General features: G+C 40.3%; 2 protein-coding genes across 4 annotated transcripts; both read left to right on the top strand.

The window, feature by feature from the left end:
- The first annotated feature begins 106 nt into the window (after positions 1-106).
- On the top strand, positions 107-13,147 carry LOC100568117 (phospholipase A2 inhibitor gamma subunit B). Of its 2 annotated transcripts, none has more exons than XM_062962410.1 (6): positions 107-162; positions 5,103-5,212; positions 6,996-7,139; positions 9,120-9,272; positions 11,816-11,953; positions 12,809-13,147. In XM_062962410.1, exons 1-6 carry the CDS (start codon positions 134-136, stop codon positions 13,012-13,014), a joined length of 780 nt encoding a protein of 259 aa, XP_062818480.1. In that variant the 5' UTR covers positions 107-133; the 3' UTR covers positions 13,015-13,147. The 2 variants fall into 2 exon arrangements, with proteins under 2 accessions (XP_062818480.1, XP_008111983.1); XM_008113776.2 differs by lacking the exon at positions 107-162 and adding an exon at positions 1,376-1,425.
- Positions 13,148-17,241: 4,094 nt separating this feature from the next.
- LOC100551743 (phospholipase A2 inhibitor and Ly6/PLAUR domain-containing protein) lies at positions 17,242-26,292 on the top strand. 2 transcript variants are annotated; one of them, XM_008113777.3, is made up of 6 exons: positions 17,242-17,350; positions 18,075-18,222; positions 19,193-19,309; positions 21,043-21,195; positions 23,543-23,683; positions 25,944-26,292. In XM_008113777.3, exons 2-6 carry the CDS (start codon positions 18,150-18,152, stop codon positions 26,144-26,146), a joined length of 687 nt encoding a protein of 228 aa, XP_008111984.3. In that variant the 5' UTR covers positions 17,242-17,350; positions 18,075-18,149; the 3' UTR covers positions 26,147-26,292. The 2 variants fall into 2 exon arrangements, with proteins under 2 accessions (XP_008111984.3, XP_062818481.1); XM_062962411.1 differs by having other exon boundaries at positions 17,289-17,382.
- Positions 26,293-27,729: the final 1,437 nt, after the last annotated feature.

Here is a 27,729-nt window from a genome sequence, read left to right as displayed (position 1 = left end):
ATTGAGTATACAGTTATAATGCATAGAAAAACCATAAAGTTAAACATTTGACATTATACTAAATTTCCTTTGACCAGAAGCTGGCTACTTGGAATGCCTCTGGTGTTGATGTAAGAAGGTCCTCCATTGTGCAATGGCAGGGCTCAGACTGCATTGTAATAGGTAAGTAAGTAGTAAGTAGTCTATGGTTGCTCTTCTCCACACTTGCATGTCATGGATTCCACTTTGTAGTCCCATTTCTTAAGGTTAGCTCTACATCTCATGGAGCCAGAGAGCAGTTGGTTCAGCACTTACCAAGTTGCCCAGTCTTCTCAGCTGACTATATAGAATGTATCGCAGTACTCTAAGAAGGTTAAATTGTCATCTTATTTATTAATTTATATATCTCCTTTCATCCAGAACAGGACCCAAAGCAGTTTCCAGAAACAATAAGTAGCACTCAATGTAAAAACAACTGAAAGTGTTAATCATACATTTGAATATAAAACATATAAAAATTAAAAGACACATAAAACATTCCCATTAAAAAGCTTCGTGGCCAGTTACAATGCTCAGGGAGTGCTGTGGTTTTTAACTTTGAATATGTTTCAATGGATTTTTAAAATACTGTTTATATTTAATTCTGTTTTAATGTTTGCATATTTGTATATTTTAAATTGTATGCTAATGTTTTTATGTCAAGCCGCTTTGAGTCTCCTTCAGGAGAGATAATGAGGGGTCTAAATACTACTACTAATAATAATACTCCTGATCTCATGATGGTGTTAAAAACCGAAGTATGGAGCATTGATGTTGCAATCCCAGGTGATAGCAGAATTGATGAGAAGCCACTGGAAAAGCTGATACAATATGAAGATTTAAAGATTGAACTTCAAAGACTCAGGCATAAGCCAGTCAAGGTGGTCCCAGTGGTGATTGGCACACTGGGTGCAGTGCCTAAAGACCTTGGCCTGTACTTAAAAACAATCAGCACCAACAAAATACCACCTGTCAGCTACAAAAGTCCAGCCTATTCGGATCTGCACACATTATTCACCGATACATCACATAGTCCTAGACACTTGGAAAGTGTCCTACGTGTGATCCAATATAACAGCCAGCATAGTGATCTTGTTTGCTGTGTACTAATCTTGTTAGTACACAGTATTGTTATTAATAATAATAATAATAATAATAATAATAATAATAATAATAATAATAATAATAGTGATGATGTAGCAGTGCAAATGGGAGAGTGTTTCCTGTCTGATATACTTTTCAAGCTGTGCATTTGGGACAGAATGAATTTGAGTTTTTGAGAAAATGTGGAGAAAGGGAAACTGACCATAGTTTTCCCATCCTACATGTTGCCGTGGTGACTTTAAGAGCAATGGAATTTTGGAGAACCAAGTGACAGTTAGAAAAGCCCAGCTGAACATCAAGCAGGTGGTATCTGTTAAATTGTTTATCACTACTGGTTAGATATTTCTAATATGGTATGTTATTCAATGAAATTAGGTTTCCTAAGATTCCTCCTCCAGGAAGTAAGGGAGCTAGGGTTTTTCCCCCTTTCCCCATTCTCACTCCTTTAGCTTTATTCTTTGATTCACTTTTGTGAATCCCCAGCTATAGTGTGTTCTGGTTAAAAAATAATCCATTGGTGATTATTTATTTATTTACAATATTTCTACCCCGTCCTTCTCACCCGAGGGGACTCAGGGTGGCTTACAACAACTGGCAAAACTCAATGCCAAACAGATCAGTAAAAACAGCAACACATTTAAAACCATTAACAATAATCCATAAAATGCATTAGTCAAGCTTAAAACATATAGTTACTTAATACTATTCTTCCAAGGAACCATTGCACATAAACCTAAGTTCAGACCAATGTCAATATAGTACTTATTCATTAAATGCTTGCGCACATAGCCATGTTTTTAGGTCCTTCCTGAAGCACAAGAGAGTCACGGCCTGTCGAATATCGCTGGGGAGGGTGTTCCACAGCCAAGGAGCCACCACCGAGAAGGCCCTGTCCCTCGTTCCCACCAGCCACGTCTGCAAGGCAGGTGGGACCGAGAGCAGGGCCTCCCCAGAGGATCTTAGGGTTCTTGATGGCTCATAGGAGGAGATATGTTCAGACAGGTAAATTGGGCCAGAACCATTTAGGGCTTTATAGGTCAAAACCAGCACTTTGAATTGGGCTCGGTAGCATATCGGCAGCTGGCTTAGCAAGGGGTGCTACGCTCCCTGTATGCCACACCAGTTATTAATCTGGCTGCCGCCCGTTGTACTAATTGGAGCTTCCGGGCCGTCTTCAAAGGCAGCCCCTTGTAGATCGTGTTGCAGTAATCTAAACGGGATTATTATTATTATTATTATTATTATTATTATTATTATTATTTCCCACATTTTTACTGTGTGATCTCATTTGGGTTGGCAACAACAGGACCAATTTAAATATTTCCGATTTTTTTATGTCCCCTATTTTTTGTATCCCTACCTTATGTGTCATTTTTCTGTTTTAGTTTTAATGTTAGATTTAAATGTTATCAATAAAAATAATTTTAAAACATTGATAAATGATGTAAACAGGACTTTAAAAAAGCTAAACCATTCATACAATTTTTTAAAAAGCCTAAAAAAAACTATGCTTTTTCTTTATGGCAGAAAAGAGTTGGAATGGATGACCCCTGGGGTCTTTTACTGAAATACTGTTAAGTTTATTTTGGTTAAAATTGTTCTTAATTTAAATTTTTTTATTGTTCTTTCTTTTTTCTTTCTTTTTTGGCACTAGAAATGAAATACAGTAGAGTCTCACTTATCCAACATAAACGGGCCGGCAGAATGTTGGATAAGCGAATATGTTGGATAATAAGGAGAGATTAAGAAAAAGCCTATTAAACATCAAAATGGGTTATGATTTTACAAATTAAGCACCAAAACATCATGTTATACAACAAATTTGACAGAAAAAGTAGTTCAATAAGCAGTAATGTTATGTTGTAATTACTGTATTTACTACTTTAGCACCAAAATATCATGATATATTGAAAACATTGACTACAAAAATGCGTTGGATAATCCAGAACGTTGGATAAGTGAGACTCTACTGTATGTGCAATGTGCATAGGAATTGGTTCATGTTTTTTTTCCAATTAGTTCCCCCAAACATTCTCCATTCATCTGCCTCTAGCCTGGCCCATCTGTCAAATTCATTGCAACCCCTGTCCAAAAGTTTGGAGAGAGATATATATATATATATATATATATATATATATATATATATATATATACATACATACATACACACACATGCATACATACATACATACACACACACACACACACACACACACACACACACAACGTAGAGTCTCACTAATGCAAGACTTGCTTATCCAAGCCTCTGGATTATCCAAGCCATTTTTGTAGTCAATGTTTTCAATATATCATGATATTTTGGTGCTAAATTCATAAATACAGTAATTACAACATAACATTACTGCGTATTGAACTACTTTTTCTGTCAAATTTGTTGTATAACATGATGTTTTGGTGCTTAATTTGTAAAATCATAACCTAATTTGATGTTTAATAGGCATTTCCTTAATCTCTCCTTATTATCCAAGATATTCGCTTATCCAAGCTTCTGCCGGCCCGTTTAGCTTAGATAAGTGAGACTCTACTGTATATCTATATATATAAAAGAGTGATGGCATCACGGCGACCTACAAAACAACAAAACTACAGGCCCCCCAACCTCGAAATTTGACAACACAACCCATCATCCACGCCTCTAGGTTGATACAACAAAAAGAAAAATAAAGTCCTAGTTAGAGAGAGAGGAATACTTGCTTTTATCCAATTGCTGCCAGTTAGAAGGCTAAGCTCCTCCAACTTGGTCTCCTAGCAACCCAATAAAAATAATAGAAAACACTAAAAATTAATGCAATAAAATACTATAATAACAGGAAATAACTAAAAATAATACAAGAAAATAATAAAATATAATAAATAAAAATATAACTTACAAGAAAATTAATAAAAAATGCAAATAAAGTCAAATAAAAATTACACAACAATTTTTAACCAATACCACCACCACTTTGCCACAGCAACGCGTGGCCGGGCACAGCTAGTATATATATATATATGTGTGTGTGTGTGTGTGTGTGTGTGTAAAGGTTTCCCCTGACATTAAGTCTAGCCGTGTCTGACTTTTGGGGGTTGGTGCTCATCTCCATTTCTAAACTGAAGAGCTAGCGTTGTCCGTAGACACCTCTAAGATCATGTGACCGGCATGACTGCATGGAGCCCCGTTATCTTCCCACCGGAACAGTACCTATTGATCTACTCACATTCCGGTCAGCAAGTTCAGCAGCTCAGCGATTTAAACTGCTGCGCCACTAGGGGCTCTGATATATATATGCATTATATATAATATATAAACATTTCTTGGGGCTCCATGAGAAACTTTTGCCTCAAATAGGGCCCCGTGGCTGAAAATGTTTGAGAACCGCTGCTCCAGAGTTTGCAGGAAATTTTGGACTATCCTAGGACTTTGTGCCAGACCAGTTCCATGTTGGTCCAATATACTGTCCACTGAGTTTGGTTAGGGCAAATTTAAAATGGGTGTTCATAGAAGATTGGGTTATGTCAAGATCTCAATATGTCAATATTGTCACCGTGTCACCACCTCAATGCCCCACTCCCAACTGAACTTAGCATTTTGTGATCATATCTGTAAATGTCAAAATGTGGGACCTACATGACCAGCAAGAAGGAGGGAGTCACTACCTTCTTCTCGCTGACATCAACAGAGGCAACAGGCAATGGCCAGGCTCCATGGGCAGTGGGGAGCAATGGTGGCAGTATGGATACAAGTGGATGGGCCAGCCAAGGAATGAGTTTGGCCATCTGAATACTGGTTCTAGATTCAGTAGGTACATGTTGGATCTGGGGCAGCTCTGAAGCAGAAATACCCCAGAGTAACCTGCCTCTTATAAACATAGCTCAAGACTATATCTTAATGAACTGGGTTTCATCTCTTTATCATTATCACATAAATATTAGGAGAATTTACCACATGCCGTGCATGTTTTGCCTGGATGTCACTGCAGGGCCTTTGAGTCAAAGAATCCAGTCCATCGTGGAATAAGGGTCTATGGATTTTCTACCACCATGCAAGTTTTTCTAAAAGTCTTGCTCTTCTTTATGCTCCTAAGAAATGGTAAGTAGGAGGAAATAGTTCACTGGATAATTATTCCATTGAGTTTGGTGGGGTCAGATTCAAGACTGGTGTTCATGGGAGGTGGGCAGGGTATGTCAAGATCCCAATAGAGCAGTGGTCCTCAACCTGTGGGTCCCCAGGTGTTTTGGCCTTCAATTCCAAGAAATCCTAACTGCTGGTAAACTGGCTGGGATTTTTGGGAGTTGTAGGCCAAAACACCTGGGGACCCACAGGTTGAGAACCATTGCAATAGAGAGAGGAAAATGAAGTGTTGTAGTTATTGAGGATTGCCTGTCCTGTAAAAATCCTACTCTTAGTGGGTCCAAATGGGTTGTTATCATTAGAGAGGGGAAAAGAAGAAGAAAACAGTCCATGCTGGCAAACAAAACCAAATACAATCTTGAAAGAAAAATCACAACACCTGTTATAAGCATCCTTGGATTCCATAGCAAAGATGCAATGAAGGAAGCCCCGAATTCTCCACTTTGTATCTTAGGGCCCTTCCACACAGCAACATGATCTGGAATATCAAGGCAGATAATTCACTATATCTACTTTGAACTGGGTCATCTGAGTCTACACTGCTATATAATCCAGTTCAATGTGGATTGTATACAGCTGTGTAAGAGAGGCCTTACTCTTCTGTATTTATTTGTTTCCAGCACATTTCTTTGCAAAGATACAGAATGGGGGATGCCTGGCTCAACAGCAGTACATGTGAAATAGATCATGGAGTCCTTGTGGACAACAAGTTAAACATGAGCCAACAATGTGATGCAACAGCTAAAAAAACCAATGAGATTTTGGTCTGCATAAATAGGAGTATAGTGTCTAGATCCAGGGAAGTCTGCCTTGGTGAGACCACACCTGGATTACTGTGCCCAATTCTGGGCACGCAATTTAAGAGAGATGTTGACAACCTGGAATGTGTGCAGTGGAGGGCGAATAAAATAATCAAGGGTCTGGAGAACAAGCCCTATGAGGAGTGGCTTAAAGAGCCGGGTAAGTTTAGCCTGCAGAAGAAAAGGCTGAGAGGAGACATGATGGCCATTTATTAAGATGTGAGGGAAAGTCATAGGAAGGAGGGAGCAGGCTTGTTTTCTGCTGCCCTGGAGACTAGGACGTGGAACAATGGCTTCAGATTACAGGAAAGGAGATTCCACCTGAACATCAGGAAGAACTTCCTAATGGTGACAGCTCTTCAGCAGTGGAACTCTCTGACACAGAGTGTGGTGGAGGCTTCGAAACAGAGGTTGGATAGCTGTCTGTTGGGGGTGCTTTGAATGGAATTTTCCTGCTTCTTGGCAGGGGGTTGGACTGGATGGCCCACGAGGTCTCTTCCAATTCTATGATTCTATGAATCTCCTTTTCCAGGTTATATAATGGGTATCAACATGGAAGGAATAAAAGTGTACAAATCAGTGGGCCAAAGAAAAATAAGACACAAGAAGAAAAACAGTTGTACAGACCTTTTGGATGCACCCCTTTTAATGTGAAAGAAGTACCCCCGATTTAACTGTATGTAATGAAAGCTAGCCCTGCCTTCAGAGAGAGTGAAGGCATAAGTTCTAAGGAGGAAGGGATGAAAGCCCTTTAGCTATTTCTCCTGAGGCTCAGTGGCTCCATCTTTCTAGTGAAAGGCAGAGGTGTGCATGCCATACAGCCTGGTTTGTATTTAAAGTTGGGTAGCAGGTTTTAAGAGCATCTAAGGAAAAACACATGTTTTGACAAACAGACATACCTATGCTAACAAGAGGATTTTGTGTGTCTCTGCTTGCTCCAGGTGCTTGCTTACAATGTGAAACTTGTATGAAGATCTTCAGGAACCACACCGGCAATGCCACCAGTATCAATTGCAGTGGACCCATGAAGACCTGTGCTGCTAACAAAAATACCTGTTCCGTAGTCTATTCCCGACACAATCTAGGTGGGTGAGAAGCTGCCTTGGCCATGTGCGGAGTAAAAGCAATTACAAACTTTTGCCCAGAGAGAAGATTGGTTGGATTGAGGCATCTAGCTCCTAAGATAAGATTGTTTTGCCCTTGAACTAATCCCCCACCCCCCGGATTTAAAAGAATTGCTATTTTTTTCTTGGTATAGGGTAAAAGAGAGATGTTGCATTGTTGTTGTTATTGTTGTTGTGTATCTTGGCAAGATTCATTCAGAGAGGGTCTGAGACTGAGAGAATTTCCACCTTATTACACTGAGAAATTTCCCAGTTGTAGGACACTTCAGCCTCTATTCAAACCTCCTATGAGGTTTGGTGCAGAACAATAGGATCCCATGAAAAGCAATAGTTTTAACCTGGATTACTGTTTTTTGGGTCCTATGGGCTTTGATGGATAACCATAGGATCCCATGGAAAGCAATAGTTTTAAACTGGATCACAACCTCTTGTATCCTCTGGGGTTTGATACAGATCAATAGGATCCCATGGAAAGCAATGGTTTAAACCTGGATCGCTGTCTTTTGTATCCTCTAGGGTTTGACGCAGATTGATAGGATCCCTTGAGAAGATGAGGTTTTTTTTTTTTTTGGATTTGTTATTTATTTATTGAAATAGGCTTTTTATTTTACCAAATAGACAAATTAAACAAGATATAAGATCCCTTATCGATATAATTGAACTATTTGATAAATATCCCAGCAGGAAATTAGCGATACTCTTTCTAGACATAGAAAAAGCATTTGACAGCTTAAACTGGGATTTTATGATGGAAGTTCTGCAAGCACATGATATGAGAAGATGAGGTTTTAAACGGATGTCAGTCTCCTTTAATGAAAGGGGCTTTGGGCAGGGCAAGGGATCTCTTGGTTGTTGGATATTGTTGTTTCTCTTGATTTTTTTTAAAAAATACTGTCCTTGTGATGAATGTAAGTATATTGCCAGCTCTCAAATTTCCATGTGTGAGCGTGATGGAGAGGCAGAACCTGAAACCGGACTGCTGACAATATAAGAGGGGTGATTCTCTATGCTAAAAGGACGGTCACTCATGCTTTCTCCTCTCAATGTGACGAAGTTGTGTGACTCACTGAAGGCCACATAATGAGTTTCCATGACTGAGCAAGGATTTGAACGCTGGTCTTCAGAGTCGTAATCCAATGTCCACACTGCTATACTATGCTGGAGATGGGAGAAGGGATTAAATTGATTTTTTGTGATGGGAAATTCCTCCTAGGTCTCCAAGAGTGCCAATATGCTTCTCTTGTCTCCCTCAACTGCCCACCTACACTGTAGAGTGCTACATTAAACCATGTTTCGTACATAGGTTTTGTTTTTCTAGCCAAAGATTACTAATCAAATCACAAATTGTTTTCCACACCTCTAGTTTGTTTTCCTCCAGTCCCTTTTGTCAGTTCCTGTTTTAAGGTGGGCAGCTGAGGAAGCAACCCAGGAGTGAGAGGGATTCAGACCTAATGAAAATTCATTTTAAAGCTACCTGGGGATTGTAAATCAACAATAAACCACAGTTAGGCCACTAATGATGCTTTGTGGCTGGCAAACAACCCATGGTTTGTTTACAGAGATGGATTTAGTTTAGTTCAGCCTGCCTCAATTTTTTAAATTGCCATGTAAGTACTTATCCATGGAGCCACTAAACTGTCAGTTACAGAGATCCCATCTTGATAGACTGGGTCCTTGAAAGAGACTAGAATTCTTGAAGACTAGGGTTCAAATTCACTTTCAGCCACAGGTTACAGTATTTCAGTCTAAGAGCAAGACCATGACAATCTTCCTCCTGGATAAATCTTGCCAAGAAAAACCGAGAAGTCAAATTTGACTTTGAAGGCACATAATAAACAACTGCTGAAAAGAACTAAAAACCCTTCATTCCAACATACGAGACTCATCCTATGGAAGGATCTTCCGTTAGTCACAAAATAATCCCCCCTCCTTTACTTATAGATGGAGTAACAGAACACAGTATAGAGAGGTCCTGTGATTACTCCAGCATCTGTACCCGTCACAAACTGCACTTTTCTGTGGGGATGGGAAGAGGTTACAGGTCATCCATAATCTGTTGCAATGGCAAAAACTGCCCCAAAGACATTCCTCCATGTAAGTATATCAATTTTGATTGGATTTATTTTCAGCATCTTAATCTTTCTTTTGGTCCAAAAGAGTTCATCTGTAGATTTGCAGATTTTTTAAAATCGTGTCAGAAGCGACTTGAGAGAATCGACCGTCAGATGTTGCCCAGAGGACGTCCGGATGTGTTACCATCATAGGGGAGGCTTCTCTCATATCACCACATGGGAATTTGGGGCTGACCCCGCCTCACTGATTTGAACTGCTGACCTTCAGGTTAGCAGTTCAGCCAGCACAAGGGTTTAACCCATTGTGCCACCACAGTTCCTCAATCTGTAGATTTAAAAAAAAACCCTTCATCATTGTCATTGTGGGTGAGTCCTGGAGATGTTACAAGGGTGAAGAGCATTCCCCTGACAAGTAGCATGCTACATGAAACATCTACCAAAATTTTGGAGAATGACATTTATTTATTTATCTATATATAAATAATTGTAACGTGCATAATTAGGACAGAAGAAACAACAAAACCACTGGGCGAAATCACACCAAATTTGGCCACAAACTAATCACTTTCAAAGGAGTGACCATAAAAATCTTTTAAAAAAAAAACAGAGACAAGGCCAAAAATATTGCAAAAAACAAAACAAAAAACCAACCCACTTTGTGCATGCACAAGAAATCTCCCTCTTGCCCCACTCCCCTTCAGCGAGCAGAGAAAAGAAAAGAAAAACCCAATATAACAGACTTTCAGTACTCATGGACCTTTTTGGGGTTAGCCAGTCATGATGTGAGTTATTACTATAATATAATATTATATATATACTAGCTGTGGCCAGCCACGCATTTCTGTGGCAAAGTATGGTGGTATGGGAAATAAAGTATTGAGGAATTGGTGGTAGTTAAGGTAAAGGGTAAAGGTTTTACCTTACATTAAGTCCATTATAAATGGGTTATATAGCTGTGCGGAAGGGCCTTGAGTCTACACTGCCATATAATCCAGTTAAAATCAGATAATCTGTATCTTATAGGCAGTGTGGAAGAGGCCTAAGTGAGGCCTAACTCTGCCTGTCCCCTGGGCTGAGTGGGTTGCTAGGAGACCAAGTGGGCGGAACTTAGCCTTCTAACTGGCAGCAATGGGATAAAAACAATTCTTCCTCTCCCTCTAATTAGGACTTTCTTTTTCTTTTCTTTTTGTTGTATGAACGTAGAGGCATAGATGAGGGGTTGTGCTGGCAAGTTAAGTGTTTCTGGGATGAGTAGTTTTGTTGTTTTGATCTAGGCCGAAATTTTATTACCCTTTTATATATGTAGATATATGTATAATTTGATACATAACAAGATGAGTACAGTGTTCCTCACTTATCGCTGAGGTTTGTTCCAGGACTACCCGCAATAAGTGAAAGTCCGTGAAGTAGGGACGCAATATTTATTTTAATATTTATACATTATTTTAGTAGTTATACACTATTTTAAGTCTTTATCAACCAATTGTGTGTTGATAAATCGCCTCCTTTTCCTCCCGTTGCTGCTTGGGCTCCTTTTCTCTTCCTTTGGCTTCTCCTTCCTCCCTTCCTTAGGCTGTGAATTGTAATTTTTTATGATTTATAATATTCTTTTAGAGTTTATTGAAAAACCGTGAAACAGCAAATTTGCAAAAAGTGAACCGCAAAGTGAGGGAACACTGTATACAACAAATAAGCATTAAGAAATAACATATATTAGAAACCAGCACTTTCTCATTACTTTATTTTCCATATCACCGCACTGCACCACAGCAACGCGTGGCCAGGTACAGCTAGTTTGAAATAAAATCCTAAATAATAAGGCTGCAAGTCCAAACTCCTCTTAGTTCAGCGTACACCCATGCCATGCCATCCCACATATAGAATGGCAACAGTGTGCAACACATCATTACTAGGTGCCATTGTGTAATGTGCAACGCACCATGTACATTTCCCAGTGTGCAATATAGGATTCCCAACTGCAATGTACAATCCTATCCAAACAACTCTATTACTACTGCTATTTTCCAAATATGTCAATTGAGTGATGGTAATTTTTTGGCCCTATATGCATGGCATGACCTATGCATATGTATATATTGTTAGTAGAGGCCCCCATTGGGTTATTGGGACCCATATTAGGGCTCCCCATAGGGTTATTGGCCCCTAATTGGCCATTGGGATCCATATCGGGGCTTCTCATTGAGTTATTATGGCCTCCCAATGGGTTATATCTCTATATGGAAACTAGACCATTTAAGAACAAATGATCACATTGCATTTGCATGCGCACATACGATTTTCAGGTCAGCACTCTCACCTTGAGTTCCTTCCCTCTTGCCCTGAGGACTGGAGAAAATGGTACAGGGCCCGAGACTCAGAATCAGTCCCGGAGATCTAGGGATCCTAATTTGCAGATGGCTGTGGAGGCACTTTTCTTCTATAGTTTTCTGTTACTCTTTTTATAAAACCCAAATATGCATGCAAGATACTTAGTAAGATTTCTGCTTTTGCATTGTGTAGCATGCCACCTCGACTGCAAAATTTCCACTCTTTTTTTTTTGTCAGTGTCACCAGAAAAAAAAACTCCCAATGGAAAGGAATGCCCTGCCTGCTTTGCTTGGTCAGACAAATGTAAGCCAAAGACAATGAAATGTACCGGATCAGACACCCATTGCCTTGAGATCAAAACCACACGCATACAACGTAAGTCCTTTCTGATCTACAAGACGCTTCCTCTTTTTGTAGGGAAATGGCTAGTTTGCCTCTGGAGTCTTTTATTGGCTTCAACTTAACAAAAAAGCAATGCTTCTTTCACATACTATGTCTTAGGGTGCAATACTATAGAATTAATGCAATTTGAAACCACTTTAACTGTTATATCCCAGTCCAGACTGCGTCTAAGTTATAACCATCATGACTTACAAATGACTCATGGTTAAGAACAGGTTGCGGCAAGAGAAGGTGAGAGAGATCTACAGCTCAGAAGGAAAACTCACTCCTGGGAGAGTTATCATGGGGGAAAGGTGTCTCCACTGAAGCTTTCTCAACAATCCTTGTTTCCACAACAAAACAATTTTTCAAAATTCAGTCATCACAGGAACAGAAAGAAAGGTGAAATCTTCTGAACAGGGGCATAGAGAGCAAAGCAAATGTCACAGGAGTGTTATCTTTGCTATCCAAAACTGGACATTGTAAAATTCCCAGGATTCCATAGCACTGAGCCATGGCAGTTAAAAGGATGTCAAACATCATTAATTCTATAGTGTGAATGCACTCTGACTTTGTGACAGGGGCAAAGTATATGTCAAATAGATTAGATGGAGCGTATCTAGGGGCTCTTCCACACAGCCCTATATCCCAGAATATCAAGGCAGAAAATCCCACAATATCTGCTTTGAACTGGGTTATCTGAATCCACACTGCCATATATTCCAGTTCAAAGCAGGTAATGTGGGATTTTCTGCCTTGATATTCTGGGATATAGGTTGGTGTGGAAGGGTCCTTGGAGAGGAGTTTGCCTGCATAACTGGTTCTTTAACCATCTCTCTTCTCTCCTAGGTCCTAATGGAAAAACCGTCAACAGTGTTATGAAAGGTTGCACATCTGAGGCTGTCTGTGTATCACTAAAAGAGGACAAAACACCTCTTTTCACTGGTGAAGTTGATGAGGTTGCATGTACCCCAAAGGTTTCTAAGGGGTCTCAACCTACAAGTTTCTTCCTGCCAACTGTCTTTGGGCTCCTGCTGATGAAGATCTTTGGGTAAAAGGCAACAGCGTGGGAATGCCTCCAGTCTGCATTCACTCCATCACATCCATTTTCCATTTTAATTGAGTGCAGTTTTTGGATTTTCTCTGCTTCCGTGGGCCAAAATAAATTCCAGGCTTAAAGCAAATAAATTCTGAATGTTAGATGGCTCCCTCCCCCCCCCCCCCCGAAAAAAAATGTTCTTGGTTCGATAAAGATATTTTCCTTCAGCACAGATTGCCATCTAAGACTGCAAATCCCAGAGAATGGAATCATGGAATAATAGCACTATAATTCTGTAGTCTAAATGGGCCCTGAGTTTCACAATGCAATTCTTTTCACTTTCTCAATAGTAGCACTCCAGCTCTAGAATACACTCCCACGGAACAGAAAACTGCACAGAAAATATTGTTTTCATTGCAGAAATTGCTATTCTTTATGAAAAAAAGCACATTTTTGTGTACAGAATGAGTTTGGGCTTGCAAAAACTCATTCTGATTTGGGTGATTTTATCGTGCCAAGAAAAAAGTGTAAAATTTGTTCTTGCCTGAAAGAATGCAAGTTATAAACGTTTATATCTCTATTTCCCCCACATCACACTTTGGCCCTCTCATCCCACATAACATATCTTTGATAGTCTTGTCTAGCAATTCTTTAACAAAATTGCCTATACTTGGGCATCTGGCCTGACCAATGCCTGAATGAAATCTTAACCCAATACTATGGTCTTCTTCTCACTATCTCCTATGAAAAATAATTTCACTTTGTGAAAAATGAAATCCTGGAATATCTGAATCTCCAAGTAACATTTACTGGAATTCTTTTTAATTTGAATTTAAATATATTTAAAGATAAACTACAGGAAAGGAGATACCACCTGAACATTAGGAAGAACATCCTAACTGTGAGAGCGGTTCAGCAGTGGAACTCTCTGCTCCGGAGTGTGGTAGAGGCTCCTTCTTTGGAGGCTTTGAAACAGAGGCTGAATGGATATCTGTCAGGTGTGCTTTGAATGCGATTTGCCTGCTTCTTGGCAGGGGGTTGGTCTATGACTGAAATCAAAATGTGCCACACACACAGCATTCCCTGCATCTCCTAACTTGCAACTCTATTGAAAAAGAGATAAGATTATTCTGGTATGACTTGTTTTTGACTTTTAGTACTCACAGCATTCCTAAGTGATTGCAGACTGCCTCCTTAATGATCTTTCCTGGTATTGATGTAACTTGCTGCAGATGTAACTTGCCAAGTGTTCCGGCAAGAAGATGAACATCTCACAGCTCCTGCACATGATTACACCACTCTGCTCCTTATCCCGATGACTTAGGTCACCAAGCAGGACTTTTTACAGAACTCTGGTTCCTCTTTTCAAAACACTTCACTGATCCCCTTTTCTAAGTTTTTGTGTGTGTGGAGATTATGGTTGTTGACCTTTATGCTACTGGCTCTGCCCCAGAAAGATCAGGGGATCTAGCTGAAACTCAACTCCTCAAGCACACAACCTCAAACTCAAGGCCTTGAGCAGAGGTATCAGCCTATGCAATCAATGAAAAAAAGTTTCAGTGCTCATTTCTATATTAGGTGGGGGTGACTAATCATTTCTAAAGTGTTTCCAAAATATCATTAGGGGTCTGTATTGTAACTAATAAAGTAATGAATTTTTGTAATGAATACTGTGTCCAATTCTGGGCACCGCAATTGAAAGGAGATGTTGACAAGCTGGAAAGCGTCCAGAGGAGGGCAACTAAAATGATTAAGGGTCTGGAGAACAAGCCCTATGAGGAGCGGCTTAAAGAGCTGGGCATGTTTAGCCTGCAGAAGAGAAGGCTGAGAGGAGACATGATAGCCATGTACAAATATGTGAGGGGAAGTCATAGGGAGGAGGGAGCAAGCTTGTTTTCTGCTGCCCTGCAGACTAGGATGCAATGGAACAATAGCTTCAAACTACAGGAAACATCAGGAAGCTCTTCCTGAATATCAGGAAGAACTTCCTCACTGTGAGGGCTTTTCGGCAGTGGAACTCTCTCCTCAGGACTGTGGTGGAGGCTCCTTTGGAGGCTTTTAGGCAAAGGCTGGATGGCCATCTGTCGGGGGTGTTTTGAATGCGATTTCCTGCTTCTTGGCAGGGGGTTGGACTGGATGGCCCATGAGGTCTCTTCCAACTCTACTATTCTATGATTCTATGATTTTGTTACTTTTTTTCATTATGTGATTGTGCAAGGGGGGGGGGGAGCTTCCGGGGCTACTTTCCCCCTCATTTTTAGAGCTATTGGGATGAAATGTGCTACAATGGTAAACCACTGTTACCCTTCCCCCCAAGTTTCAGAACTTTTCTCTCATTCACTGATTGTTGGGAATTTATAAAAGGTTTTATGAACAATTTTTTTAAAAAAACTACAAGAGCTATCTTTTTGAATTTCTATTTTCAATGATACAACATAACCAGGGCATAATTCCCCCCAAGTTTTAGAAAGATTTGCACATCCACTGATTTTTATGGAATTTTAGCCAAAATAAATTTAACAGTAGTATTTCACTGGAAGCCCCCAGAGGTAATCCAGTCCAACTCCCTTCTGCCAGGCAGGAAAAGCACAGTAAAACCACTCCAGCAGATGTTCATCTAGCCTTTGAAATAACAACAACAATAACAACAACAACAATATTATTAATAATAGGAAACCTACTAGGTAAACTTTGGAGTTACTGCCTCTCAACTTAGCCTATCCCAAAGAGTTGATTCAACTCCAAACAATACCTTTTTATCTTTAGAAATAAAGTTTCCTCACCAAAACCTTCAGGGAGGAGGAGGAGGAAGAGGAGGAGGCCGGACAAGGTGGTAAGCAGAATTCTGGGAAATGAAGTTTGGGAAGTTGAGGACCCCTGTAGCAGAGAATTCAAAAGTTACACCCTAAAATACATTTGCTAGAGTTCTGCTCATTTCCCGCATTAAAACTTCGATGTGAGTGTGGTCTCTGCTTCTCTTTCTGGGCCGGCCATGTCCTAAAGGGACTTTTTGTTCACTCAGCCATCCAGCCAGGCATCCCCCTCTCCCTCGCCCCCTCGCCAGCTCCTTTGGAGGAAAGAGCAGGGCTTCTCCCTCCATTCCGGTCTCACCATCTTCCTCAGGGCCCTTTGGGAGATCCAAACCCAGCCCTTTTGGGGGAGCAGCAGAGTCCGAAACAGAGATCTGGAGCCACTTACAGGACTTACATAAGTCATTTGAAAGTCATAGGTCAGTGTTGTGAATCTTAAGTTTTTTGCATGGCCACTCCTCACCTTTCTAAATGTTACTTTGTATGTGCAAATCTTATGAAATAGATTCAACAAACAAGTTCCAAATGAAGTTTTGCACTGCCCTAATCAACACGCTAACTACCAGAACCACAAAGCCTTAAAAACAAACACACCACCTTACAAACCAAGCACCCAGTCTGTCAGGATGTGATCGCCCAGCATTCACACTAGCTGAATTGTTCCCATCCTGCCAAAAGCAATTGGGGTGGAGATAGCCTAAATTATAAGGGCCATCTGGCTAGGAGGATTGATTTATGGCCTGCTCTGGTTTGCAAGCTGAATGTGGAAAGGGGCTGGGGGGAAGTAGTAGTTTGATATGCTGGGGTCTTGGCAGGAACGGGTTAGTACTAGCTTTGTGTTCATATTGGCAAGAAGGATTTCAATAAAGCATTTCCACGGAACTACCTGTGTGAACTTGCATTGTGTCCTATAGCTTTCAAGGACTGACACAGTCTTTAAAGAACAACAAACAAACAAACAAACAAACAAACACAGCTTTCTAGTAAACTCCAAGAGTCAGATTCCCCTGAAGAAAGGCTCATATCATCCTTCCTCTTCTGCTGCTGACCCTCTGCTGCTGGAGAATGAATGCATTTGGACACCACTTGAACTGCCAGGGCTGAATGATGTGGAATCCCAGGAATCATAGTTTGGTGAAGTAGCAACACTATTTGGCAGAGATGATGAAAGACTCTTTAAAATTATAATTCCCAGAATCCCATCACATCCTTATCTATTCATATACCTAGCTGGACCAATCTCTTCAGAGTTCCCTTCTCTCTTACTAACTTTCATACAGCCATTCTGCCAATATATGTAATTTTGTGTGTGTGAATATAGCTCAGCCATCTAGAAATATTTATATTTTCCCACTTTTGTGGGGATCCCATTCCCTGGCACCCACAAAAGTGGAGGACTGATTGTAGTTTCACTTTAAGAGAAATGGATTCCTAGAATCCTAGAATCCTAAGTTACAGTTACTGGAATTCTTTGGGATATGAGTTTAAAGGCAACTATTGTCTTCAGTGTCATTCTATCAAGATGAAGACATCCACATAAAGGTGAATATAAGTGGTGGATTTTGAAGATGTTGGTGAGGATTCTCTCAAAATGAATATCTAAGAATGGGCTATAAACTAATCTGGATAACATCTCCCAAGTAACAAGGAGAATACCCTAGGTTTCTGAGAATGAAAAAAATTCCTTAATTTTTCAAGGATAGACCTGTGGTTTAGAAATGTAGGAGAACAGTAGGTAGAACTGTTTGGCATCCTCTTTGCCATAGTGGTCAACCAATTTCCCAAGAGAAGCCCCAAAGTGGGGCATGAAAACAATAGACCTCCCAAGCTGTCCACAGCAGCTGATATTCAAAACTGTATTACTTCTTGGAGATTGTGTATGTATTATGATTATCATAATAGCAATATTTGATATCTGCTCACTGGAGGGAAATATATTAGAGGCAAAGATGCAGCACTTTGGCCACATCATGAGAAGACAGGAAATCATCATCATCATCATCATCATTATCATCTTCATCATCATCATCATCATCATCATCATCATCATCATCATTTGTGGTCCATGTAGATGCACCCTAAGCTAGAAGCTGCCATATCCTAACAATAAATTGTACCAATTCATAACATGTTTTTAAAGATGCACCTCCTTTTCTCTATCCTTAATCTGCTATTAATCGATAGAACTGGCTGAAGCTGAGTTTTAGTTCTATAAAGGGAGTGGGAATGGAGAAGCCCATCTCAATTAATCTTTTCCACATTATAGCAGACACAGGGAGCCACAGACTTTGATACATCAATGAGAGAAATTCTGCACTAGCTCATCCACATTCGACTTCCTATGACTATCACCATGCATGTCCTCTTCAACATTGTCCCGAGACTCTTACTTTTCTTTGCACTGATAGCCACAGGTAAGGAGGAACTGGTAGAAAATCAATGTAGACTTGTTCCATTGAGCAAAAAGTGGCCAATCTAAGTAGGTGTCCTGGGACTGGCATGGGTACAAGATGAAAGACAGTATGAAAATTTTCTGATAATGTGAATAACATCAAGTTTTATATCTGAATTGGGAGAAGTAGCATAAGTTTAGCTACTTGAAAAAACAGGGAGGAGAGGATTGCAACTCTAGCATGGGGTGTCATTTTCCTGATTTGCTATTTTTTCCGTGGTAGCAGGGGAAAAATCAGTCTTCAATGTCAGCAGGGCAGTGAATTTACTCTAGGTCTCAGTCCAAACTTTAAAAGAGCTATTGGAGGCACTGAACATGGTCTATTGACCCTTTCACATAAGATTTTAATCCAGATTAGAATGTGGATTATAGAGCTCTGGTTCACTCTGAAGTGCCTACACAGGCACCATACAGATCAGCCACAAGCTGCAAAGAAGTCCACACAGAACTACCAGATTTCTATAATTATGATCCTGGCTTAATAAAAATTTGTATTCTTTGATTCTTATCATGGGTCCTTGGTGGCACAGTGTGTTAAAGCGCTGAGCTGCTGAACTTGTGGACCAAAATGTCCCAGGTTCAAATCCCGGGAGCAGAATGAGCGCCCGCTGTTAGCCCTAGCTCCTGCCAACTTGGCAGTTCGAAAACATGCAAATGTGAGTAGATCAATAGGTACTGCTCCGGCGGGAAGGTAACGGCACTCCATGCAGTCATGCCGGCCACATGACCTTGGAGGAGTCTACAGACAACGCCGGCTCTTCGGCTTAGAAATGGAGATGAGCACCAACTCCTAGAGTTGGTCACGCCTGGACTTAACGACAGGGGAAACCTTTACCTTTACTTGGGCTGATTACACTTAGAATAAATTCATCACTTCCTTCAAAAGAATGTATTTGATTTCTCTATTGGTTTCCTATTCTTTCACTTACCAGTTGCATCCATGGAGTGTGAAATTTGTGAAAGTGAAGGCATCACCTGTTCTGGCAGGTTGGAGAAATGTCCTTCTAAGAAAGACGTGTGTATCCATGCAGTGGTTAGAAGTACTATATGTAAGTATGATGCAAATTGTAAGAATTCAGTCATGATGACCTACTGTGGGAATGGAAATGGCTGAAAATCTGGAAGGATGAACTTAGCCTATAGTACAGTATGAGCCCTGAGTAAGATGGATATTCTCTGTTATATATTGACTGAAATTCTGCATTAAAGTTAATTAGGACAAATCTTTGCATGTGGCTGCATGTGTCAACTATGCTCTACCACTTTTCGCATCAAGTTGCAATTTTGCAGACTAGACTGTGTAATTCAGTGGTTCTCAACCTGTGAGTCCCCAGGTGTTTAGGCCTACAACTCTCAGAAATCCCAGCCAGTTTACCAGCTGTTAGGAGTTCTGGGATTTGAAGGCCAAAACATCTGGGGATGCATAGGTTGAGAACCACTGATGTAACTGAAAGCTGAACTAGAATCAATAGAATCAATAAGGTGCTCAGTGCAATTAAAATTGAAATATCTTTCTATCAAAACTGGATATGGAGAAGTTAAACATCTGATATCCCTCCCACCTCCCAGCAACTTCTAGATCTAACTGAGCAGGGAGTGAAAGCTTTTAATGTGGAAATGGGCACTTGTTACCCTCCAGAAAGTGCACTGTGGCTCCCAAGAACCCTCACCATTTGCTCTGAGAGCTAGTGGTAATGGGAGCTGAAGTTCAATTAATGCTGAACATCCTCTTATGCTAGGGATAGGAAAATAGTTTAAAGATTTGAAAACTTGTAGCAAAAATGTTTCTTAATTTTTGAGAATTATCCTGGACTGATGGGAATCCTCATATTACAAGACTTTTGCAAATGGCTGTTTTGCTCTGAAAATTGGGCTAGAAATATCATTTTCTACATAGAAAAAATGGGCCATATTCTATAGCACAGCAGGTTAACCACCAGCTAGAGTAAATCTTACAAATTTGAAAGGTTGACAATTAGAAGCCTGGGTTAGGGTGAGTGCCCAACCTTCAGCCCAGCTCACTGCCCACCTAGCAGATCGAAAACTGCTGTGAGTAGATAAATAGGTACCTCTTAAGCAGGGAGGTATTTTAATTGGCACCATAAGGAAATGCCAGAAAAATGCTGGTGATCAAAAAAAGGAGGAAGTCTGTGAACAGGGCTCTTTGAAAAGAAGGATGGAGCAACAGCACCCCCTTGTGGCTGGAATCGAGCACAACCTTTGGGATGCCGAAGATGGGAAATGCCTATATACCTTTATCTGTACCGTGTCTGTCCTGTCTTTGTATAATGGCATTGAATGTTTGCCGCATATGTGTTCTCTGATCTGCTCTGAATCCCCTTTGGGGTGAGAAAGGCTGAATATAAATACTGCAAATAAATAAATAAATAAATCGCCTTCTTAGCTACCAATGTACCCTTAAGTAATAGCCCCTGGCTCTACTCATTCCCAATCTGTTTTATCAGAAAACAGTTAACAACAAACAAACATAGTATCTCTTTAGCTGGTGCCAAGAAGAAGGATGTTTCCACTCTACTCTAGTCAATGAGTTAAACTCTGTCAATCAGAAGCAGGATCTCTGTCTCAATTGTCTTTGAGAACAATACAGTTTTTTGAGACTTTCTCACAGTGAGAAAAAATAATTTCTAAAATGACTTATTCTTTCCTTTGGGGAAAACAGTCAAGAATTAAATCTCTAGGGCTTCAACTCCTACATTAATTCATACTGGACAGAATACATTTAGGGTATTAGAAAGTCATTTTTTCTTTCTCCCCACCACAGTTGGAAACACGTCTATGAACACCATTAAAAACTGTGGAAATCTTGACATGTGCGGTTCTCCTGCAGTTGTGTTGAGTATGGGAAAACAAACAACCTACATGACGTCTTTGGTCTGTTGCAAAGGACGAGAATGCCAAAATATTTCTCCTCAAAGTAAGCATAATGTCTCTTAGTTTTTCCCCCTGCAATTCCTTATTTCTCTTAGTTTTTCATCCAGAACTCAAAGTTTCTAAACAGATTCCAAGCACACATACATGCACACACACAAGTATAATGAATATGTGTGGGTTTGGATGTTGCATAAAAATATCTAGGCTAGCATTCTTAACTGAAGGTATGGCTTAATGGCTTTCTAATGTAAAGTTATGGCTCCACCACTGCGTAGCCTATCCTAAAAACTACATGAATGCCACCTGAGCTAGATGTTCGAGCAAGCAAAGGTGCTCCCGTTCAGCTTCTGACTGGAGTGAAGGAAGGACACGTAGCTGTTTCAACCTTCCTTTCCACCAGTGAGCAAAGCAATGACAATCAGGAGCAGGTTTCAAGTTCTTAGTGCAATCTCAATTGCTGGTAGGAGTATGAGGGTGGGGGGCATCATCTTTATCCCAGAAAGATGATGCCCCCATTTCATTGAGTATTGAAATGACCTCTTCACCTGATTTGGTTGCTGGTTCTTTAGGTGGGCTAGATGGGGATTGGATCAGGAGATCTCTCTTTGTTATGTAGACATAATTAAGCTTACTTAGGCGATCCCACGTAGTTCGAGGATGATGGTCCTCCATTTCTTGGAAGATGCCTGTGCGTGATTTTTTTTTAATGTATGGAGGTCGGTGCACGGCCGGTCAACACACAGTCTTCACAGATTGAGGTCCCAGCAGTGGTGTGGTTAACACAACAAGAGTGGCTTCTCAGTCTGTTGCAGACTTCTTCCGCCTTCACAGCAGTTGTAACATGTACCATGTTATCCTCCGCCTGCTCCGCCGTTGAGGTCTTTAGAGTCTTCGGATTGTTCTTGGTCTGGATCCTCCCCTGTAGCCACTCCTGGGAGTGTGTGACTCCTGTGGTTGTGCCTGCAGGTTCATTGGAACATGCAAGCCCCCTCACTACGTCAAGGTGACCATTGGTGTAGAATATGGGTGCTATTCCTTAACTGTTCACCAAACATCTGAAACCCCGATGCCAACAGTTGCAGGGTACTCTTGGGACTATTTACTAGCCTGGGTTGATGGGAAAGGAAACCAGGGGCAGTAGTTGTCCCAACTACAGTTGCTGCTCTGGAGCCATTCTCCCAGAACTCTTGGTATTATTTCAATTCCATTCACAGCTGCTTATTATCTTTCTTCTGCTTCCCAATGAGGAAGCACTACATAGACCTATGTGTATAGATCATTACTCCGCATGCTCTAATGTGCTACTTTGCCAAAAGTTTTGTTTTAAACATGAGTAAGTAGCTGAACTCAGCAGCCAATGGCCTCCTAAGTAAAATATCTGTTTCAGGAATGTTGATGAGATTGTTGCTCTTGTGATGTGGTAGCATGGTTCCCAGAAACCCTGCACATAATTTTAAAATGATTTGGGTGTGGGAAGGCATTTCCTCTGATACAGTGCCCCAGGGAATCACATCTTGTGGAACAATGTCTCATGGAAAAAGAAAAGATGCTTATTTGGTTACTTAGTGTAGTAAGGAGAAGAGAGGAGGACAAGCCTTGTGTCCTATTTATTACTCCTTACTAGAGGATACCCACTGAGTCAGTATTGACTGGTGAGTCAACATGTAGGCAAATGCTATTAAGACAATTAATCTACTCTAATTGGGACCAATAGGATTCAGTCTATACACTATCAGTGTTTCAGTGGTTCTCAGCCTGTGGGTCCCCAGATGTTTTGGCCTTCAATTCCCAGAAATCCAACATTATTATTATTAAATTAATAAAATTAATAATAATAATAATAATAATAATAATAATAATAATAATAATAATACAAAAACTTTATTTCTATACCACTCTATCTCCTTGAGAGGACGCAGGGCACTTTCCAGCATGTATACAAAACAATCAATTGTCAACAACAACATACAGCAACTTAACACAACAGACATAATAAACAACATCATAACAAGGCAAAAACAATTCAGTTAAAATAGACATAGTTACAGTCAGAACAGTTGGTAAACTGGGAGTTGTAGCCCAAAACACCTGGGGTCCCACAGGTTGAGAAGCACTGATTTACATCAAAAAGAAAGTTATCTTCTGAGTAAATCTTGCCAATAAAACCCTGTGTCTAGTTACGCACATAGAGCTATAGGCTTGGAGATTACTGTATCCCAATGTTTAATATCTTTTTAATCAATTGTTGAAGTTCAACCTTGTGCTACTAATATCTTCCCCATCTTTATAAATTATCTGAACTGTTTTTATTGCCATTTATGAAATAATTTAGAAATAGAGCACTATATCTTTTCCTACACCAATCCACTCCCCCGGTCATCTGCTTCCAGTACCAATAACAGAGTTCATGCTCAATGGAAAAAAATGCCCTGCGTGCTACACTGCTTTGGGAACATGTGACAAGAACAGCACCGTGGCATGTATTGGATCACAGGATTTCTGTTTTGATATGTCCGCATTACTAAGGCTTGGTAAGTCTAATTCAATGGGCAATCGATTTCTCCCCTATTTTAAAATTTTATTTCCTTATGTGATCTTAGGTTTAGCTGCAGTGCTATCTGGTCGTGATATAGATGGAGACTACTACTCTTGCCTTTGTGTAAGACATGTGAAGGTCCTTCATTTAACCAAGGTGGCTGCCCCATACCAAATTTCTTTGCACTTTGGGGCGAGAGAAAGGGGAAGAGAGAGAGATTGGAGACATATGGGCATGGCTGAAAAATTCCATCAAAATACTACAGGCAGAAGGGCCAACAAACCTATCCATGTTTATGTACAGCCCCAGAATCAGGATAGGACACTTTAGTTTTCCAAATCTGTTAGGCTGGGACTCCCTTCACCTTTAGATGGTAAAGCCTATAGTGAGGCAGACTGAATCTAGACAACAAAGCCATGGTTCATTTCCTGGATACCAGATGAACCTGAACTCTGTTCTTCAGAAAGGTGAAGCTGTCATTACTTCCCAATCACAACAATGTTTCAAATACTGTGGTTTTGTCTGCACACTATTGTTCTAATTGCTACTAAGTCTTTTTTGAAGATAGTTGTTAATTTTTAAATAATTTTCTGGTATTTTAACATCTTGTCTGGATTCAGATGAAATTGAATCCAGACAAGACGGAGGTCCTCCTGGTCAGTCGGAAGGCAGATCAGGGTACAGGGTGCCAACCTAAGTTGGATGGGGTCTCACTCCCCCTGAAGACACAGGTCCACAATTTGGGAGTCCTCCTGGACTCATCGCTAAGCCTGGAGGCCCAGATGTCGTTGGTGGCAGGAGGGCCTTCGCACAATTAAAACTTGTATGCCAGCTGCGACTGTACCTTGAGAAGCCAGACTTGGCCATGGTGGTCCATGCCTTGGTTACATCCCATTTAGACACTGTAACGGGTTCTACGTAGGCCTTCCCCTGAAGAGTGTCCAGAAACTTCAATTAGTTCAGAGATCTGCGGCCAGGTTATTAACAGGTGCTGGACCCAGGGAGTATACACCCCCACCCCACTAAAACACCTGCACTGGCTGCCAATTCCATTCTGGGCCTGATTCCATTCTGGGCCTGTTGGTTTTGACTTCTAAAGCCCTAAACGGTTCAGGTCCTACTTACCTATCAGACCACATCTCCTCAAACCAACCTGCCTGAACATTAAGATCTTCTAGCGAGGCCCTCCTTTCATTGCAAAGGCGGTTGACAGTGACGAGAGAGAGGGCCGTCTTGGTGGTCGCTCCAACTCTTTGGAACTCCCTCCCCAAGGAGGTTAAAACATCCCTCTCCCTGACATCTTTTAAAAAGCAGCTAAAGACCTTCCTGTTCACACACATTTTTGATGAAGACACTTAGCTGTAATGACAGGAAGGATAACTTTCATTGAGTTGTGCTAACTTTACCATCTGTCTTGTTGAGTAGCTTGCAAGAATTGTATTAGATAAATGTTATAAAATATATTTACTTATTCCTGATTGTAAATTTGTTTTATAGGTTATTATTTTACATATGTATATTGTTCTGTATTGTCATTTGTAAAATGTTGTGAGTCACTTAGGGAGAAAAGTGGGATACAAATAAAGATTTATTATTATTATTATTATTATTATTATTATTATTATTATTATTATTGACACAACTACATTGTATGACAGAGCAAACAAGATAGATATGCTGGATTTCATTTCACAAAATCACAAGTCAAACACTTCCCAAGTGTCTAGGACTGTGTGATGTATTTTTGGATGATGCGTGCAGATCCCAGTAGGGTGGCCTTTTGTAGTTGACAGATCGTAATTTTGTCAATGTCTATTGTTTCCAAATGTCAGCTGAGATCTTTTGGCACAGCACCCAGTGTGCCCATCACCACCGGAACCACCTGCACTGGTTTCTGCCAGAGTCTTTGCAGTTCAATCTTGAGGTCCTAATAGCGGCTGAGTTTTTCCTGTTGTTTTTCGTCAATGTGACTGTCACCTGGGATGGCAACATCAATGATCCAATCCTTTTTCTTTTCCACAACTGTGATGTCTGGTGTGTTGTGTTCCAGAACTTTGTCAGTCTGGATTCGGAAGTCCCACAGTATTATTATTATTATTATTATTATTATTATTATTATTATTATTATTATTATTATTATTAGTGTGGTGTGGATTGGAATGGGAGGGAGAAATGGCATGTACTATTGCACTGAGTTAAACCTAAACTAGTGACATGACAAGCAACAATTATTCCCTCTGATCTTTCACATTCAGGTGGAAAGGATATGACATATACCATGAAGGGTTGTACAACGCAGGCTGTCTGTGCTTCATTATCAAGTAGCCGGGCTCTAGTGTTGGGAGAGGCCATCATTACAAAAATTGAATGCACACCTGATCCACTTCATGGGTCAGCCTCCTCTAAGTTCTTCCAACCACTCTTCTACGGGCTCCTGCTGCTGAAGACTCTCTTGTAAACGATGTTTTTGCAAGATTGTACCAACTAAACAATTAGTCACTCCTTGACTGAATCCACATGTTTTCAGTTTACCGTGCTGCTTAGACATCCAGGTGGAGTTTCTCTGCTTTCATCAGTAAAAATAAACTCCAAGTGTAAAACCAATCAAAATGGAATGTTTTTTTTTTTTTACGTTATGTGTTTGAGTTCACTTTGCCTGTAGAATCTGGCCTCATGTGTTTAGGGTTTGGGAAGCATTTGGTGATGTCCATTGCTACTGCTCTGCTTTCCCCAGAGCTTCCAGGGGTGACAAGGCAACAGCAAACTCCCTTCCCAACAATTTCTATAAACTAGAAAGCCATTGCTCTTCCTCAGCCAACCACAGGATGATTTTCCTCTCCATTGTCCTGGACTTCGAGTCCCAGAATTCCCTGGGTTTTTTTCCTGTACGTAGGAGAGATATAATTTTTTTAAAACATCCTAAAAATCAGTGCAGGAGTGAAACATTCCGAAACTTGGCATGAATGATGCCCTACTCATGTTCTGTCGCTGTGGGGAAATTCAAAGGATAACTCTCTTGTTTTTTAAAATGCTATTTCTAAAAACTTTAAAAAATTCCAAATGATCAGTGGATGAGTGAAATGTCATGAAACAGTTGTAAAGAATTACAGTTGTAAATGTGTTCTAGAAGTTTCCCAAGTTTCATCCCGATAGCCATGAAAATGATAGAAAAATGAGCCTCTAAAGTTTCCTCTAAAGGACCCCAAAGCCATCTAGTCCAACCTAACCCAAAAAGCTGTAATTGAAAAAAAAAAACCCTTAAAATTAAAATTACTTTTTTGTCCTCTATTTACTACAGACTGGACTCACAGTGCAAAAGTAATTTGCATTCAATTTTGCAGGTGGAGGTAACAGGAAGAGGCAGAATCTTGTCATTCACAATAGGTTCAGTAAGAACACATTTTGTAGCCTCTCCCTTGTGTTCTTTCATTGCCAATTTGATCTACCTTTAATGTTGCTTGGCCTCATGTGTCATGGTTTTCATTTGTGAAATGTTTGAAGATATGTTTCAGGGTATTTTAGCTTTACTGTAATCTCTCTCTCTCTCTCTCTCTCTCTCTCTCTCTCGCTCGCTCGCTCGCTCGCTCGCTTTCTTTTAGAAGGGGACTTTTGTTACAGTCAACTGAAGAAAAGCATGGTTCTCCAATATTCATGTCCTAATCTTTTTCTAGTCAGATTTCTGTCCTCAGTTTCCTCCTTTAATTCACTGTCTCCTGCTGGAGGTACCTTGAGTAGTAAAAATAAAAAAAGAAAGAGGAACATTTGCACAACAAAGAAATGACCCTTGCCTGTAGGTCTGTCAGCTTTACTGGGCTGAGCAAAAACAGAGATTTTAGAAAATAAATTGGCCTCTCTTTTAAATAATCTATCAGGGCTGCAGGATAAAGAAGGAGATGTACCACTGAATTCTTTGTGGTTAATTGTATAATGTAAATGGTTTGATATCCCAAAGATGTTTTAAAATGCATTTAAATATTTCAGACTGAATCTCGCAATAGTTGAGTCAAATTGCTAGAGCAGTACAAAGGTTCTTGGTTAGAA

This window comes from Anolis carolinensis, unplaced genomic scaffold (genome assembly GCF_035594765.1).
Source record: "Anolis carolinensis isolate JA03-04 unplaced genomic scaffold, rAnoCar3.1.pri scaffold_10, whole genome shotgun sequence".
NCBI classification, from domain to species: domain Eukaryota; kingdom Metazoa; phylum Chordata; class Lepidosauria; order Squamata; family Dactyloidae; genus Anolis; species Anolis carolinensis.
This window is presented reverse-complemented; position numbering and strand designations above follow the sequence as displayed.

Excerpts from the sequence above, each read along its gene's own strand:
- LOC100568117 (XM_062962410.1), top strand. The coding sequence starts at position 134 with ATGGCAGGGCTCAGACTGCATTGTAATAG. Across the intron at positions 163-5,102 it reads CTCAGACTGCATTGTAATAG|GGCCTTTGAGTCAAAGAATC; the intron begins GTAAGTAAGTAG and ends ATGTCACTGCAG. Across the intron at positions 7,140-9,119 it reads CTATTCCCGACACAATCTAG|ATGGAGTAACAGAACACAGT; the intron begins GTGGGTGAGAAG and ends CTTTACTTATAG.
- LOC100551743 (XM_008113777.3), top strand. The coding sequence starts at position 18,150 with ATGACTATCACCATGCATGTCCTCTTCAACATTGTCCCGAGACTCTTA. Across the intron at positions 18,223-19,192 it reads CTTTGCACTGATAGCCACAG|TTGCATCCATGGAGTGTGAA; the intron begins GTAAGGAGGAAC and ends TTCACTTACCAG. Across the intron at positions 23,684-25,943 it reads GTCCGCATTACTAAGGCTTG|GTGGAAAGGATATGACATAT; the intron begins GTAAGTCTAATT and ends TTTCACATTCAG.